General features: G+C 34.6%; 1 protein-coding gene and 1 non-coding gene across 2 annotated transcripts; both read right to left on the bottom strand.

The window, feature by feature from the left end:
* Positions 1-363: 363 nt before the first annotated feature.
* Positions 364-470, bottom strand: LOC143678393 (U6 spliceosomal RNA). Its single transcript, XR_013173205.1, has one exon. It is a non-coding gene; the product is annotated as a U6 spliceosomal RNA (small nuclear RNA).
* Positions 471-2,852: 2,382 nt separating this feature from the next.
* TNFAIP6 (TNF alpha induced protein 6) lies at positions 2,853-18,330 on the bottom strand. The gene is made up of 6 exons (XM_077153795.1): positions 18,172-18,330; positions 13,599-13,736; positions 11,774-11,935; positions 7,529-7,757; positions 6,838-6,878; positions 2,853-3,537 (listed from the first exon to the last, which is right to left on the bottom strand). The coding sequence occupies exons 1-6, from the start codon at positions 18,263-18,265 to the stop codon at positions 3,368-3,370; spliced, it is 834 nt and encodes a 277-aa protein (XP_077009910.1). The 5' UTR covers positions 18,266-18,330; the 3' UTR covers positions 2,853-3,367.
* Positions 18,331-19,120: the final 790 nt, after the last annotated feature.

The raw sequence follows: 19,120 nt of genomic DNA, 5'->3' as shown, positions 1-19,120 counted from the left end.
AATTGTACTTTAACTTCTCAATGTCTAAATCTGCATGAAACTGATTAAAAGGTGTATTTCTTTCTATGGCAGCCATAACTAATTACTGCATATTTAGTAACTTAAAACAACACAAATTTATTATCTTTCAGTTCCGAAATTCAGATGTCTTAGACACATTTCACTGGCTAAATCAAGGTGTCGACAGGGTAGCATTGCTTTTGGGAGGTTCTGGGAATCTGTTTCCTTGCCTTCTCCAGTTTCTAAAGGCCACCTGAAATCTTGGCTTTTGACCCCTTTCTCCATCTTCAAAGACTTTTTTTCTCTGACCTTGCTTTTGTCTTCATATCCCTTCTCTGACTCTTCCTCACCCATTTTTTCTTTAAAAATATGGAACGCTTCACGAATTTGCATGTCATCCTTGCACAGGGGCCATACAAATCTTCTCTGTATCGTTCCAATTTTAGTATATGTGCTGCCGAAGTGAGCACCCTCAACCATTTTTGAAATTGGTATTGTTGTTACTATTAAATTACAACTCACACAATAGGGAACCAACCACTTTAAGGACAATTATGATGACATTGGGCATACCTGCATAATGTAGATAATCTCCCCATCTCAGAGTCCTTAACTTAGTCACAATGGCAAAGTCCCTTTTGCCATGTAAGGTAATATATTCAGAGGTTCCAGGGATTAGGACATAGACATCTTGGAGGAAGGGCATCATTCTGCCTATCACAAAAGGTTTTATTTAAGATGCCATTCCCTGACCAGGATATCCTACCTCTCCAGTGTATTCTCTCTCAAACCCTGATCCTTCTGCCTCAGGAAGGTCTCACTTCTTTTTCACAGCACTTTCTTACCACTTTTTCACAGTCTCTCATTTCCTTGATGTCTTCCCTTACCTCGTTATCTAACTAAACTGCTTAAGTGACCACGACCATTCCTCCCTTGCATTCTCCCCCTATTCTCTTGCCCCTCTCTTTCATACACACTTGGTAAAACCCAAACCCTGGTTCTCTCAGCTCCTCCCTTAATCTGTCCTTATGCCTATTAACTTGGCTGGAGGAAGTCATAGCTAAATTGATCAGTCTCACCTTAAAATTCATGACCACAAACTTCAAATGGGCCCTTCACGCATTTCTATTAATCACAACCTTATCTTCCTAGTCCATTCACTTTCCCACTTTCCTAGTAGACTATTTCAAGCCTTCTCTCTCTTCTCCAGCTTCTTACATCTGTTTCTCCATCCTTACGCTTGACTCATATTTGATTCTTTCTTCACCAAGGAATGTAAAGCAAGCAGAAGAGTGCCCCTGCAGATTCCCACCAAAGATTTCTCCACCTGTTGACTTCTGTGTCCCCACATTCTGCCTTCTCCTAAGGGGTCTATGGATCAAATCCAGGGGTTGGGTGATCATGAATGGAGGAGTGCATCTTTATTCCTAATGACTTTTAACTGAAATCTAGCTCTTCATTTACTATGATTGTAGATAATAAACCACAGTCACTAGTAGTGCCCATGGTTTTATCACCAATAGACATCATATGTACTTTTATATCCTGAAGTAGTTTTTTTTGCAGATATCTTAGAATATTGCACATACATATAATAATATATCATTACTTTGAAAATATGAGTTATTAGACTCACTGCTAGAATGTGGAATTTGTAGCTTTAATAAGCATACACATTAATGTATCACAGATTTGATTTAAAAATAATTTGATAACTTTACAATATAATTCGATTTCTTTGCATACCTATTATATGCATTTAAAAATGCTGTTCCAAGAAGCATCCGTAGATTTCACCTATCAAAAGATTAATGGCATAGGGTGCATGAGTGGTTCAGTGGTAGAATGCTCGCCTTACATGTGGGAGATCCGGGTTGAATTTCTGATCCATGTACCACCACTCCCCCCGAAAAAAGATTAATGGCATAAAAGAGGGTTAAGAACATGTTCTGTAGCAGCACTGTCCATGTTCCTATCTAAAGCCAGTCCCTCTATTGAGCTCCTCAGGTCAAGTGATTTTTGTTCATAAGTGCCAAGAATAATACCTGGTGCATGCATTTTTGTTGACTGTAATCAGATGGTCATCATTGCCCCACGTATACAGAGTGAGACCGAGACCTAGCCCCCCAAAAAAGCAAAGCCATAGAGCAACAGTAGTAAAATGTAGGTGAATTAATATCAAATCTTGTAATTGGAATATTCATCTTAAGCATAACAAAAAGAGGGATCTCAGCAGGTGAATAAATATGACAGCAAATAAATTTCTACCTTTAATGCAGTAAAAAAAATTCCGTAAAAGCAAAACACAAATTATAACCTTAAAATTAAATTGCAACATATGTAGCAGATATGGAATTATATGTCTAATATAAAATGATTTCTTACAAATCAAGAAGAGAAGAGATTATAGAGAAAAATGAGCGAAAGGCATGGAAAAACAATGGACAAAAAAAATAAAATTGATCAAAACATAGATAAACTGAGGCCAATCTCACTAACAAGGAAATGCAAATTCAAACCACAATGAAATGTCACTCTTGTTTATCAGAAAGGAAAATTCTGTTAGTTTTTTTTTTTTTTTTTTGTATGCCATATGGCTGGGGTCACATTTCGTTCTTTTTGTATGTGAGTATTCCCTTATTGCAGCATCATTTGTTGAATTTTTGTTTGTTTGTTTAGGAAGTGGATGGGCAGAGAATTGAACCTGGTCTCCCGCATGGCAGGCAAGAATTCTACCACTGAACTACCCTTGTATCCTGAAAATTCTGTTTTAATTAACATCTGATCCAGTAATTCAACTTCTTTGGAAACTATCCCAAATAATAGAGAGCTGCACAAATACATAAGTTCAAGGATGTTTATTACAGCAATATTTATGAAAACAACCTAAAATTCCAATAATAAAGAAAGGCTTAAATAAAGCATGGAATAATCACACCATAGAGTATTATACAGCTGTTCAAATGTATATATTTTAAAATACTCAATGATATGGGAAAATGTTTATGCTGTAAAGTTCAAGATAAAAGCAAAAAACAGGGTATAAAACTGACACAGAGCAGAATTCCAAAATTTCATATACCAGTACTCATAGTTACATATATACATATACCACAAATAGAAAAATGACTAAGAAAATACATAAAAATGTTAATAATTGTTATTTTTATGCAGCGGGATTATGAGATTTTCTTTCTCATTTAAGTTTGCTGTGTCTTTCAAAATTATCAGGTATTGCTTTCACATTTCAAAAAATAAATAAATGTTAATAATAATAAAAATGATAATAATAGTATAAAAGTGAGATCAAAAGGGTTCCAAAAGATTCAAACATAAACACTGTGTGTTCTGAATTTCCTTTTCTGTTTTACAAGTGGCTAAATCTTCCAGCCAAAAAGTTTTTATTTCCAGTAGCGGTAGCACTTGTATTTTTTCCTTGATTTGATTTGGATATAGGATCGATGGCAACATATTTGATTTGGAAACCTCCTGCTGTCACCGAAGCATCACTTAGAAACTTCAAGGTCATGACATTTCCTGGAGTGGGGGGGAGGGGGGAAGGAGTAAAAGAACAAAGAAATTCAAAGACTCAACATTCTCATAGAGGAATGTAGGGATTCATGAACAAGAGTCAGGGAATGCAAAGCTGAGTTCTGAAGCTATAGATGCTGTGGTTTCATTGCTGGGTGGAGCATGGCAGAGTCCTTTTTTTTCACTAATCGACTGTCTCTCTTACAGGAAATTTTGTCTATTCTGTTTTAATAGGATTTCCTTCTAGGAGTATCTGCAGAATTACAGGAGGATGGCAAGCAGTTCGAACCAGTGAAGTATTGGTGGGTTATTCATTAAATGATGCTGGGGTAACAAGCTTCCCATTTGTAAGAAATAAAACAAGTTCTTTACTTTACACAATATCTTAATACATTTTACTTACATTAGAGATTAAAAGGTCATAAAAGTAAAGAGGAAAAACTTTATTATATATAACAAAATGTAGAAATATTTTTATCTTATTTGGGAGGGAAAGGGCTTCTTAATTAGACCCCAAATCCAGATTCACATTTGAAAAAACAAAAGAATCACAGATATTGAATACTAATGTTTGCCAAGCACAGCTTGAAGTACCTTTCATCAATTAACTCATTTAATCTCCACAGCAACACTATGGTGTGGATTTTATTAAAATTCTTGTTTTGTAGATGTGATGCTGAGGCAAGAGGTAAAATGACTTGGATTTGGGACCGGACAGTCTGGCTCTAGAATTCATGCTCTTAACTACTGCATTTTTCTCGCAATTGGAAGATTTGCCTCAATTTTAAAAAATTAAAAAATAAAAGAAAAGAAAGAAAAAAGGGGAAAAAATATTTTTTTTCATGGTAAAAGAAACCAAAGTTAAAGGGTAACAGACAGACTGAAAAAACAGGGGGTTACTATCCCTAATATACAAAAAACTAATAGAAATAAAAAAAGACAAAATTCTCTAAAGAAGAATATGTAAGGAATAAAAATAGAAAACTAACAGTAATAGAAAGGGCCAATAACCATATAAAAAGATGCTAAAAAAAAACAACTAAAAAGAAGTGTAAATTAAACCAACAGTGAGACCTTTTTTGCTTTTATGTTGAATACTCAGCTAGTTAAAATGCAAATTGGCATTGGAAAGCTTGTGGTAATTTGGCAACATCTATCATTTAAAATGTACATCCATTGGAATCCCAAAATCTCAATTCTAGGAATCTCATCTTTATTTTAAAAGTAGCACTAATAATGTGAAGGTAGAAGTTTAAAAACCACCCATTGAAACATTAACTAAAAAAAGAAAAAAATCAGAAAAAACCATCTTCAGGATGTTGCATATTGGTACATAATAAATTATGCTACATTCATCTAGTGACCTGTCAGACTGTCAATAAAAAGAATTAGAATGATCTAAACAGCATATTTTGACTTGGAAATATGTCCATGGTATTCATGGATATAGCACTTGTATAACATAGCAAAGCACCAGGAAGGATTGCCACTACAGTTAGCAGATGCTTTTCTGGGTTGAGAAAAGCTGGCACATTCTTACTTTACATAACTTTTTTCAAATGGTGGGGTTATGGGTAGATTTTAATTTGTTCATTTTGTTTTATGATTATTTTTATATATAAATATCTTACAGTAAGTACAGATTTAAAAAGAAAATTAGTTCAAAATGTTAAAGACTTAAGCTCAACTGATAGGAGTATATGTTGGAAATATTTTATATCTTCTTTTGTTTTTATCCCACCGAATGAATTTTCTCTGCCTGCTGTTTTGCTAAATCTTTGGCTCTTGTGGTCAACCATATCCTTTTCTATTTGTTGATTTGTTTCTCTCTGAATAATAAACTCTGTGGGTTATTTAATTAATTTATTTATTTTTGTTTCTTACAGTTGCACAAGAAAAACACTGGTTTGATTACACTAGGAGTTAGTTTTGTCTGTTCTAGATAAAACAAGAATATCAAGTTTTCAAGCTTCCTTTTGATACACCCCCTCCCTACCCCTTTTAAAAAAAAAATAGGATTCTTATTCTTCAAACTCCCATAGCTCGTAAGATCTCTTCTTTCTACTTTCTGTTGACAGAATATTTCAAGACGAGAATAAAATATAAACAAAAGGTTTAATGTTACCCTCCTCAGGGAGCAATAAATTAGTATATGTTAAACATTAATCTTTCAAGGACTGAAAAGGAAGTTCCATCTTTGTCAGTGATGACTGAAGCATAAATTAGAATGGAGTGCACTGAAAAACTGGGTTGTGGGAGTAATTTAGATCTTAGTTTCTGTCTTAAACTACTTAGAAACCGCAATTCAAGGTAGCATTGTTGAGTTTAGTTGCAGAAGTATAGTGATAAATTTCATGACTTGAAGGAAAAATGGATTATGTAAGGGTCAACATCCTGTGCTGGTGAGAGAAATAAAAAGAGAAAATGAAGACTCTAAGAAAGTGAAGATTCTTAGCCAGAAAAAATGGGAATTTCAGATAAATTAAAGAGTAGTATCACTGTGAAGGTAATTAATATCACTGAATTGTATACTTGAAAATGGTGAAAATGGAAACTTTTATGTCACATATATGTCACAATAAAATTTTCATTTAAAAAAGTGGCATTCTTATTGTAATAAATTTATATTATGCCAAAGACATTTTTTGAGGTATATTTCATGGAACAAAGTCCCACAAAATAATTTGCAGGAGGAAAAAGGTTTGGAAAGCATTGCCTATTATATTTAGGCTTTTGAGATTTACAGTGTCTAATTATCATATCAAAAGCTCAGTGAATTCTTCTAACAAAGAAACTTGTTTAACATTGTTTAACCCAATGTCTCCCAAACTTATTTGACCTTAACCTCCTTTTCTTATGTAATGCCTAATAAGGCATCTTACAGAACTGTGTTCCTAAGCACTCTTTGAGGAATGCTGTAGTAAGATAAAAATATAATAATATAAATCGTTTAGTGACAGAATGTATTTTTTTTACAACTTTAATCTTTTATCAATTAAAAATTTTGGTCATTTTATTACTACAGTTTATGGAAATCATAAGCTACCATAATATTTGTGAATTTGCAGACTTGAGATTGTCTCAGAGTAAGTCCTGCGAAAACAAGATCCTATACATTTTCAGTGCAAGAAATTTGGGTGTTTTTCTTTAAGTATAAATAAATAGACACTTCTGTGCATTGTATAAGCTAACTAGCCTCCACCCAGTCTCAGTTCTCTCAGTTTTAAAAAGTGAATAATGAAACTACTGTTTATACACTTTCAAGGACACTGTGAGAAAGCAAATCATAATTTAGCTCTTCATTACCTGTACTAATGATGTCTTCTGGAAGCTCATCTCCACAGTATCTGAAATTTAAAAAAAGAGAGGTCACGTGAATGAGTAGTAATAGTATTGGTAAGTAGCCCTTACTGATAATAAAAATGCTTTATTTCCCTTAAGTAATAGCTCATTTTTCTATTATCTTTGTATTTTTTATTACTTACATTTATAAGGGAGAAGAAGGATTAAAACAAAGTTTGTCATTTGAAATAACCTTCTCACAATATTAATGGATTCTTTAGAAAGGATATTTGGCATTTCTACTTTGTGTAAGCCACAAAAGTATTTATGCATCACTTGAATCTACTTGGAAAAATTAAATGATTGTTCCTGATTAATTTCCATAAAATTCTCTTAATAAAGATTAATGGGTGTATTGTTGGCAGAATTAATATTTTGACTCCTAGGGTGGGTTGATTTTAATGTGTAAAATTTACATTGGACCTATAGACAAAAGGATTTGATTATTTTTATTTGAATTATGACTTGAAAGGAACTTATGTAAAAGTAAGGGATTTTTAAATCAATTTCTAAAAATTCATTCCAAAAGGAAAAATGTTGCAGGAGTGTAGAATACTGGAGAATCAGTATAGTGAGAACTGTGCATGGAAATCAAAGGAATATGAAAACAAGAAGTTCATTTTGTTTCTTTCCTGTATGGGGAACCAACACCTACCTTCCCACAAAGCCATGGATATCATCATAACTGTCATATATTTCAACATAGTCAGCCAAACAAGCTGAGTCATCTTCAAGGTCAAAGTCCAAAAAACTCAGGTGAATACGCTGACCATACTTGAGTCTAATGTGCCAGTAGCAGATTTGGTTATCTTCATACTCATTTGGGAAGCCTGGAGATTTAAAAATTCGCTTGGGATCTGTGAAGACACCACCACACTCCTTTGCTGCAATGGGGAAAAAAAATGAGCATTGGAAAAAATCGCTATTTTTAAATGAGATTCATTTCCTAGTGTCCACCTATTTTTTGCTTTTTATGTAACATTAAAGAAATGGCCCAGTATACAGCATCTAGACTAAATTATGCATACTTATAGCTAAAGAATAAAAGTAAGTGCTTTTTTCATCAATAGTTTCTAAATTCTCTAAAATGAACATGGTCTCTCCGTGAATTTTTTAGAGATCTAAAGTAGCAAGAAAAATAGTACTTTAATTAGTTGTGCTTCTGTTTACATTTTTACTTTTTGCATTTTTCGTTTATTTTTTAACTTTTTATTTTGAAACTTAAATGACTCTAAGGAACTCCAACGTATCTCTAGCTCCCAGGTACCCAGGCCCAATAATTTTAATATTTTGCCCCATTTGCCGTGTCAATCTATCTGTCTGTTTATCAATCCATTTTCTGAACATGAGTGCTGGTTGTACACATCATTTTTCTTGGACACACTATTGCCGTGTACATTTCCTAAGAGCAAGGAGATATGTAGCCACCCTAAGTGTTGTTATCAAGTTCAAGAAATGTTTTTTTTGTTTGCTTTTTGCATGGGCAGGCACCAGGAATTGAACCTGTGTCTCCAGCATGGCAAGTGAGAACTCTGCCTGCTGAGCCACCATCACACTGCCTTCTTTTTGTTTTTTTAAGGCATATAATGCACAGGTCTTATATGCACAGTTCTATGCAATTTGACAAATATATGCATCCATGCTACCAACAACTCATTCAAGGAGGCAGTGATTTTTTCCTGTGACGTCATCACTGTGTCTTCAAGGAACTCAAACACTTTTTGAAAAAATGAGTCCCATAAATTCCCTTTGGAAAATCATTACTGAATTTCAGAAGCACAAGAGACTTGAAGGTCATTCTAATCTAATTAAAAAGAACAATCATTCTGCACTCCTTTTCACTAGTTTTTAAGCTAAGACTCTTCTAATATTTCAAGATTTGGTAGAGGTCTTCATGTCTATTTTTTCCAAGTTATTCATCATTTTATAGATTTCAGTCTTGTCCTATCCTGTCATGAGGGTGGGGGAGAGGGGCCTTCTGCCAGAACCAGTGGTTTGCAAATAAAAGAAATCTAGCTAATTTAATTCCACATAAGGTAAGTGGCTAGGGCTAGAAAAATGGTAGCGCCTGGAAACTCAAAAATAACCCAGGTGGTGGTGACTCATTTGAAGATATTTTTTCAGAAACTCTTCCCAAAACTTTTCTTTTTAAAAATAGCCATTTTAAGAAATTGTGTTAGAATCCTTAATGCCCAAAAGTTAAGGAAGGTTCTCTCTCCAAAGCAGTAGAGGCTCTTAGAAAAGCTAGGGAGGGACGAAAGAAGACTGGAGATGTAGTCTGAGCTCTGTGACCACTCTCTCTACCTCACTTTCTTCTTTGGTAAAATAAAAATAAGCATGCCTGACAGGTTTACTCTGAGGATAAAATATAGAAGAAAAATGTAAAGGTAAGTACAAATGTAAGCTAGCTGTATTGCATAATTAAATATTATATAATACCTAGTTTATATGTATACATAAACATGTGCAATGCCAGTTTTTGGAGTGACTGGCTCTGTCCCATAGCCTCTTAAGTCTGTTGTATATATTATTAGGAAGACAATTCAAATACTGAACTAACTTAGTTGTCCATTCAGCTATATCCATTCATCTCCATATTTTCTATCATAGTTATTGCCTCATTATATTGCTTATTTAGAAAGTGACAGAATCACAAAGCTGAGAGAATTTCTGAGGACTGTTAACTTGTTAAAAAATATTCATAAAGGCAGTCAATGTCATGTAATACATTCAGAACTTGAATGAGCAAGTTTACTTCTAAACACTTATGTGTTTAGAATAGGGTCTTTAATGACCCTATTCTTCCTTACTTCAATTAGCTTCTAATGAGGTGATATTAAGTAGTACTGATTGCTTTATTTTTCTGATACTGTTATTATAGATTCATCTAGTTATTTTTCATTGAGCTATTTTTATCCTATTGTCAGATCAGGCAGTCTCCATTTCCTGTGGGTTAACCACATCTAAATAACCAGCATACCACTAAGCCCAAAAAGTAAGCCTAATATAGAGAATGGGTAAAGGCCTGTGTGCTGGTTTGAATGTGTTGTGTAGCCCAGAAAAGCCAAGTTCTTGATGTCTCCATGGAGAAGCAACCCACCTAATTGTGGGTGGTAACTTTTGACTAGATAGTTTCCATGGAAATGTGTCTCCACTCATTCAAGGTGGGGTTCCTAGCTGGAGCCCTTTAAGAGGGAACTATTTTGAAAAAAGCTAGAGAGTTGCCAGAGCCACCAGAACCACCAGAATCACCAGAGCCAACAAAGGACAGAGCCCCAGGGAAGCTGTTGAAGAGAAAGCTAGCAGATCTTGCCATGTGCCTTTCCAGCTGAGAGCAAAACCCTGACTGTCATCAGCCTTTATTATTATTATTATTATTATTATTATTATTAGTCATCGGCCTTCTTGAACCAAGGTATCTTTCCCTGGATGCCTTAGATTGGACATTTTCACAGCCTTAGAACTGTAAACTTGTAACTTAATAAATTCCCCTTTTTAAAAGCCATTCTGTTTCAGGTATATCGCATTCCAGCAGCTTTCAAACTAGAACAACTTGCCTCCCAGGATTCTATACACATACTCCCAGAGTAAAACTATTCTGCCTCTCAGAGAAAAGAAAGTAGTTTATAAAAATGTATGAGGGCATTTTTATAAAAGAGCAATGAAATCCCCTATGAATCTTTCCAGTAGCATGTCCCCTAGAGTTTGACCTAAGGAAATGATGGACTAGGAGGAGACCAAAGATCCTAAAGTTTACTAAGTGAAAGAAGAATCAGAGCATCTATTTGGAAATAAAGTTACTCTTGAGTAAAGAGAGTCGGCTATACAGATATCCTGAAAACAAAGGCAAAGAGGAAGAATGGGTGGGAAAGGAAGATACTGTTCTACTAACAATGAGATATAGGAGTAAATAAACTTAAAATAAGTCAAAGTGATTTGAAAAATTATAGTCCTAAATAAATGCAATCTAAATATTTATTCCTATTTTGTACGGGCAGATGACAGCTCTAGGTAAAATTCAGTTCTACTTTGAATTTCTGCTTTCAGACAGGAGAAATAATTCTCCAAGTGTTTAAATAGTTAAATAATTTCTATAATAATATGATGGAACTTCATTATGACTTTCCACAGACTGGTTATGTTATGGGATTTGGTATAGGGTTGATCATATTAGGCACCACCTGAAGACATTTATGACCATAAATACTAGAAGAACTTTCTAAGACATTTAACACTTTGTTATATTCTCCTGGGGAAAATATATCCAAAGGAACTTAGTCCATTTTTTTTTTCCTCCAAAAGCATGAGTAAGGAATAACCTCTTATGGTAATTATAGTGAGTTAATTTTTCTCCTCAAATGCTTTCTAGCTGCAAGCAGCCTTGGAAAACTATGAATAAAAAAAGAAATTAGGGAAAGAATTTGTTCATTTTGTCTTCGTCTCCTTTTTGCCATCCTATCAAAGGGATAATTTTAAACAGTTGGCGTTCCTTAAGTGAATTAGTTATAACTATTTAGCAGCCTTCACCCAACCACCCCACCATGGCTGGTACATTTCCCCTGGGCAGAAAAGACCTAAATTCTCTATCAAACTTGCCTGCAAATTGTTGGCTGTCCGACTTTTGGTAAATTACTTAACCTCTTTAAATCTCAATTTCCTGATTTCTAAAATGGTATAACAGTAGCTCCTTATAAAGGTATTTGTGGGGATTAACTGAGAGCAGATGAAGGAACATAACCCAGTGTCTTGCACAGCATAATCACTCCCTGAATGGTAGTTACTAGTAATAATTATCATTGCCAAATTGGATTACCTTTGGAACAAGCAGCTAATTCTTTTTAGCAACCTCCTAGCAGCACTGTTTTTGCAAAACTTATAAAAAGAATTCTTTTTAACAAACCATGAGGGTTGTAGCAATAGGCATCCCATCTTTCACTCCTATTGAGACGGACTCCATAATCAATAATCCCAGTTTTTCCAAATCCACAGTTGGGCCCTGGCTTCACAATGGGATAGCCAACTCTACCCTTGGCCATCCATCCCGCAGCACAGACATGAAATCCTGCAAGAGGAAGGGAGGGTTATGGGCTTAACTAGTTAAACACACCCAGCTTGGCAAAAATCACTTAACATCAATGGTTCCTTTCAACAGTGACAGTTTGTCAATTGATAAATCCAGTTTACATAAAAAGAAAAAAAATAGCTGTTTTCTTAAAAGAAGGAAATTGGAAGGAAGGAAGAAAAGAAAAAGGAAGAAAGGGAAGGATAAAACTAAGAAAAGAAGGAAGAAAGAAGGTTTGTATACATATAAAATGTAACTTCTGACTTTTGCTAGAAAATGTCTTGGGGGATAAAAGGCACAGATGGACTAGAAACCATGACACTGTGGATGTGAAAATAATTCAAGCTCAGAGCTTGCTTCTTTTCATGAATAGTCAACCTAACTCCAGGACATAATTTCTGAAATGACCATCAATTCTGAAAAAATGTTTTCAAGTAGTAATAAGGATCAGTTTAAGGATCACATTAAAGTATTGCTACTATTTTACATTCTTGTATAAGGAAAAAAATTTTTCAAACAAAACCTCAGCACAGTTTTCCTTGCACAATTTAGGCAGTTATTTTTATACACATCCATGCTGTCCAAGAGTGATTTTACTAGCAGTTAAATGGTCTTTGTCTCCATCATTCCAGCTCCTGCTTCTCCCAGAGTCCCACCATAATCAATTATCCCAGCAGTTGGGCGACTGGGCGTTTCAGGAACCACCTTATTTTTGTCTTGGATGGTGTATACTAATATCATAAGCCTTTCCAAGTATTTTCCTGCCAGCAAAGGTGCTTCCTCAGTGGAAGAGAAAATCCCAAATGGGAATGGCCTTTGGATTCTTCTAAAGTCCGTGAGAAATGGTAGCAGACCATTTCTACATAAAGAAGCAAAAACAGCATCACTTAATTACTGGGTTTTTCATCATCTTCCTAGTTTCTTTCTTCTCTCATCTTACAATTTTTTTCCTCATAGCTTTTGCTCCTAAAGTACAAATTATTCTCCCATTTAATGTTAAATGTTTTTTCTTTCTTTTTTTTTTTGAATGAGCAAATTCAATGCTTCTCTTACAAATTTACCTCGTAAGGTAAATTTCCTTGTAGAAACATAGGAGCGTCAACATAGTAGTGCCTGAGGAAACCTATACTCAGATATCAAGAAGAGGAAGAGCGATATTAAAAATGACTGGTGTGGGGAAGTTCAGTGGTAGAATTCTCGCCTGCCGTGTGGGGTTCAATTCCCATGCACCCCCCCCCCAAAATAAAACAAAACAAACAAACAAAAATGACCAGCATGGCATTACAATTTAGTGAGGTTTTGGAATTTGTCCTATAACCACTTGTTGAAGAGTGCTTTGAAAATTATTGCTTTTTTCTTTCTTTGCTTTGTATGTACTAAACAATAAAAAAGTTAAAAAAAATTTAAATGAGGTTTTTAATTTTTTTTTTTTAACTTCATAATGGGTGTGGTGACTCAAAACAAGTCACTAGTACTCCTGAGAACTATTTTCCACCCCTGGCAGAGAAGATGAGAGAAGACAGAGAACTGAGAATTCAGAGTGGCTTAGAAAACTATCAGGAGGGGCTGGAGAAAAGCCTTATTAAAGAGTTAAAGGAAAAGTGGAAATGTTTTCTTCCCCCAAGGGTGAAATAAAAAGCAAGATCATCGTCATTTCACATACCAATTTTTCTGGCTGCCTCTAGCTGCTTGTAGGTGGCAAGGTGGCCCCCTTCAAATTCACACACCGCCTTCGCTTCGGCATAGGTGAGCTTATATTTGCCAGACCGTGCTTCTCTGTGGTAGACGCCTGCTGCTTGTTCTGTGAAGTCACAAAATGCTATAAATTCACTATTATCTATTCTTATGGAACAAGGGAAATTCTCGGGCCTCAGCTGGGAGATTACATCAACTAGTATTACTGCCAAAGGGTTTTCTGGGACAGCTGCCTTAGGTGCCTAAGTTTTCATTGTTAGAAAGATTTGGAAAAAACTATGGATAAAGGGAATTTTAGGGGAATTTGCTGTTACAGACAGAAACTTGAGGCTAAATTATGCTTCTGAACTGATAGCCCAAAAGAAAAAATTTTAAGGCAACATTGTATTTCTATGCTACCCAAGGATGATAAGTTTTGACTTTCTTTTGGTTTTAATTATATAAAAACTTGGAAAGATAAGCAACAGGAGGAAAAAGTAGGCGAAGGCAAAAGAAACCAATGAAAACTGATCCATTATGTAGGCTCACAATGATGGAAAAAATAAGCCAAAATATCCATTTGAGGGAAATGACTAATGCAGAATAACTGAGAATTTAGTAAACAAATTGAAAACTGAAGAAAGATTTGAAGGAATCCAAAATAAACCCTGAAGTAAAGAAAAGAAAAGTAAATTCAAACACAGCAGGGAAAAAACTGGGCACACTTTACTAAGTTCATTATCTGGTTTGTCTTTTTTAGCTCACATGTTGTTCCCAACATATTTTAGGCACATTAAGTCATACATGAGTTGCCTTCCAATAGATCACTGTTAAATGGATTGTTTTGAGTTTGGAATGCATTCTGCCATAGAAACAGTGTGAAGAGATTCCTAGGATGATAACAATAATATTAGGTCTTTTATGGTTACCACTGAAAGTTTTATGTAGTCTTCCAGATTAAGGTTGAGTCTTTGCATCCTGACCTGTGCAATCAGCCACCATTAGATCATTTCCAATGAAACCACATACTCTTTGGCATACAGCAAGAGATGATCCTAATCCAACTGTATTAGGAATATAAACCCTTGTTCTCCTTTCCAGGCTGAAGCTAACACTGCCACTGTTCAGTACGAGTTGGTACTTGGCATTTTTTGCAGTTTATTTGGACTACAAGGGTTCCTGCTCTTATACATTACATGGTGAAGGGCCATCACCTATGCAGTGATAGGACATTAGTCAATCTGATGTGCGTAGGTCAGAGAACACCAGGTATATCAAATCATAACCAGTCAAGTCGTTTCAATAGGTGAAAGTCACCTATTGTTCAAATGTCCTTAATATAGTAAAGCCTCATTAACCAAAGTTTCACTAGTTTCCAGTTGGGTTTATTTTGAGAATTACCATGAGATATTTTGCTAGGTGTTGTTGATCAAGTTGTGTTCTCAAGGAACTTGGACACTAGTGATCAGTAGAAGTATCTTGATCTCAAAGTAGAGAAAAACCACGGCTTTTAATAGAGATAGGAGGTGTGTTTAACTTACATATACATTGTAATCGAGATCGTTATTAATTGTTAGAAATGTTAAAACCGTATCTAAACCTCCAGATAGGTTCCTAGGCTGGATTAAGTCCTGAAACCCAGAGGGGCCAGCCTCTCCAGAACATCAACTAGTTTCATCCCCCATCCCATATTATCGACAGCCCCTTCCAACGTGAAAAAGTTAGAATGGGCATAGATCAAATTCCCCCTAAAGATAGGGAGAAGGAGTAAAGGAGAAGGAGTTAAACAGAGAAGACAGGATTTAACAAATGAGTATGACTGCTGAATCATATGTTGGTATTTCTTTTAATCTTGAGTGTCTTGGAGCAGCTAGAAGGAAAAACCTAATATTGTGGAACTGTAACCCATACCAAACTCTGAAATCTGTTCTATGACTGCTTGTTACAGTGTACTTTAAAATTTATTGTTTTTTTGCATATATGTTATATTTCACAATAAAAAATGTTAAAAAATTGTTTCTATTCCCAATGAACATAGACTAAAAGATCTTTATTTATATATATAAAGATCATAGGAGTTATCTGAATATATGCCAAGATTTCTCAAACTATTATCTCTGATATTTTACTCCAACATTGAAATATGATGTTTGCAGGGGAAAAAGAAAAGATTTAAAAAATAATAATTTTTTTCCTTTCAGTAATTCTTTTTAAACTTTTGATACCCTTTGATACTTGTCTATAGAAAGATAGTAACTGAAATAGCAAAAATTGTTATAATTTTCTATTTAATGTATTAAGTAATATTATATTCCACATTGTACCTCAAAGAGCAACAAACTTTTAGGTATCTTACCTTTATAATAAGTTAAGAATCCTTGATATAACAATTTTAAACAAAGATCTTATTTAAAGTACTCCTCAATTTAGAATTGTAAACTGTTAAGATGAGCCTTTCTACAGTGAATCGTAATTCTTAAAGTTTTACCTTTTAGAAGAAATAATATTTTATTATTTTTTATAGTCAATATATTGTCACTTATTCATTAAAAATCTGCTTAACTAGAACATGTATTTTCCTTTTGGCAAGTGGCCAGAGTGGAATGCTGTTTTTAGTTTCTAATCCTGGTTCTGTCATGGACAAGTTGTGTGATCTTTTATAAATCACTGCCTGAGCCTTAGTTTTCACATCTAATCAAATGGGAATAATGATTATTTTTAGGAATAGATAAAGCACCGAAACTCATAAACATAGCTTCTGGACCCTAGTAGGGCTCAAGATATATTGCTTTTCCTTCCCTTTCTCCTTTTCTAGGCTCAATAAAATGGCTGAAAATAGTTGCTTATCTGGACATTTTCCATTTTCATGATCCATGTAAATGGGATGAAATCTCTTCAATTTTTTTTTGATTACTATTCTAAGGAATTGGAGGATGCTAGCCATGAAACAAACCTTAGGCATCCCCTACTTTACCTTTTCATTTTAACAGTGAGTAAACTGGGGCCTAGAGAGACTTGTTCTTGGTAGTTGCTAGCAGATTCTTGCCTTCTAATCCCAATCTCTTTCCTCCCTAAATAGTTTCTAATATTATAGTGATCCAACCAACAGTAAATAATTTGTGCTAGACTGCCTGGCCGATAATTTGTCCCAGAATGAAGCAATTTGCAACCATCCTGAGACTCAGATTTGCAGCATACTTGTAACAAAGATTTGGGTTTGCTTCTTAACATCCCTGGGGCTATAATATATCTAGGATTATATTTTTTGTATTGCACAGCATCAATTAAAAAAAAAAAAAACTCCAAATATTGGACCATTAGAGAGTTCGACAGCATTTCAAAGTTTATCCAACTGGGTTTAATTGATGATAATTTTTGTTTCATTTCTGACAAATATGTAATATATTTCTTATTTCTTAGTTTGATGGTGTCCAATGAAAATAGACAAAGAGATTGGCTCATTCTTGTAGTAAATCCCAGAACTCATCATAGCCAAGTGGATTACACTGTTCGGCATGAAACTAGTTCACTGGCTCAAGCTGAAAAAAGAGGCGGCAAGGCTGTGTCTTACAAATCTAACTTTTTAATGAAATCCGCCTGGCTGCAGTTCTTACCAGAGACCAAAACGCTGAAAGGGAAAATCTTCCACAAGTGAGTGCTGCTTAGCAAGCATGCAACCAAGATCAGGTTAGTTTTTGCTTTCTCTTTATTTCTTGACCGAAATCTGTCAATTTTCTTTTCAAGCAATTAAAAAATCTTTACTATTAAACACAATAATGGGCACAAAGCAATAATATTTTGCATCATAAGAATTACAGCATTGTTTTGAGTACTGTGAGAAGTGTTTTGGGTTTTCTTTATTTTGCCTTTGTCTATTGTTTATCTTCACAGTTCCTGTGTCATTTCTTACATTTAATAAAATGAAACAAAAAACTGTCCTTGTCTAACAAAAGGGTGAGAAAAGTATTCAAATTGATAACTCGGACAAAAGGAATGCAAGCGGTATTCTGCATTCTGCATTCAGAAATACAAACCTTTTTTCTATTCTTTTTTTTTCAGTATTGCAAGCTGGCTTTGTCAAAATGGTTGAAAGGTCTTTGGAAAACCAGAAAATATAATATAGGTCAAAGTACATGGAGCTGTGATTATAAAGTTTTTGTATATTTTAATTTATTTCTAATGATTCTAAAATCTGACTGCAAATGCATTGAAAGAAAAACAAGATAACGTATTAGTGGTTTTATTTATTTTCTCTGACAAAGAATTACATCCCTCGACATCTTCACCTGTGCTTTAAAAGATTTCAAATGCATTTTCAGATTGAATATAAACATTAACTACTATTTTCTACCAGGCAAGTCACTTTTTTAAAAAGCTATTTTTAAATTTTAGAAGGCAGGAAAACTTCTGTTTAAATGTTATATGCATTCAAGATCACAAATCTTCCCTAAGCATTTTCTTTAGAAAAATCATCCTTGAACAGAACTGAAAAAATGACACACTTCTTTATGATCTGAAAGAATTGGTATTGCCAACAAAAAACTCATGAGTAAGTTTCTTACCAAGCCATATGGAATTATGAAAAATTCCGTTCTTGTATCCCCATCCATGAGTCTCTTCCCACAGCACGACAAACAAGTAAATTAAGATGATCATATCGTCAGTTGCAGAGAAGGAGCAGTCTGTCAGGAGCTGCTCAGGATAAATTCTCAGAGCAGCAGCTGCAATGTGCCTGAAACATCTGGTTTCCACATCTTTTAAATAGTTTTTTTCAGCTGTGAGGTCAGCAAGTACCCTCCAATGGCATTTTTCCCTGTAGAGTTACACAATTAACTCAGTGTCTGAAGTAAATCCTCTGACTCATTTGCATTGGCAACTAAAAGTAAGGGTAAGGAATTGATCACTACATTTAAAATGTACTTGCCCTAAAAGGAGTTCAATTATTCTGTCTGCTACAAATATTTCTGTATTAGAAAGGGTGTGTAACTTGGTGCAGTTTTCTTCAGTGGTTAAAAAGACCAAACTTCAGTAAGAATTTTAAAAGAAACCCTGAATATCTTATTTGCGGTGGTCAATTATTGGGTTTGAGGTTAAGCATTATTCTTGAACTTGATCCAGGTAATGTTACATTAGTTTTTCCTAAACACTGTTAAACTTGTATAGAAAATTTAAAACAGAAAGTGTGCATAGTTCAGAATATTCTCAGCCTTCTCCAGTGCTGGAGGGCTCCCTGGTGCTCTGTCTGCATTTTGTCTGGGGGTGGAGTTTGTTGCAGCTTTTGACAACAGCTTCCAGAAAACTAGTTCAGTTTCACAGTTTAGGACATTTGAGCAGCTTTGGAGTCTCCTGTTAAAACACAAATTTCCCCAGGCCTTTATCCTCGGAGTATTGGGAGAAAGATGGATAGACAGTCATTGAGTTACCAAAATATGACCCTAGCTCCCCCAGGCCACTCTAACTTTGAAGAAGATATTTTTAATAAATAGGTACTTATCATTAAAATAATTACTA

The sequence above is a fragment of the Tamandua tetradactyla genome, chromosome 3 (assembly GCF_023851605.1).
Source record: "Tamandua tetradactyla isolate mTamTet1 chromosome 3, mTamTet1.pri, whole genome shotgun sequence".
Classification (NCBI taxonomy): domain Eukaryota; kingdom Metazoa; phylum Chordata; class Mammalia; order Pilosa; family Myrmecophagidae; genus Tamandua; species Tamandua tetradactyla.
Note: the sequence above shows the minus strand (reverse complement) of the source record. Positions and strands in the feature narration are given on the sequence as shown.

Excerpts from the sequence above, each read along its gene's own strand:
- TNFAIP6 (XM_077153795.1), bottom strand. The coding sequence starts at position 18,265 with ATGATCATCTTAATTTACTTGTTTGTCGTGCTGTGGGAAGAGACTCAT. Across the intron at positions 7,758-11,773 it reads CTATTGCTACAACCCTCATG|CAAAGGAGTGTGGTGGTGTC; the intron begins GTTTGTTAAAAA and ends TCCCCATTGCAG. Across the intron at positions 6,879-7,528 it reads ATCCATGGCTTTGTGGGAAG|ATACTGTGGAGATGAGCTTC; the intron begins GTAGGTGTTGGT and ends TTTAAATTTCAG.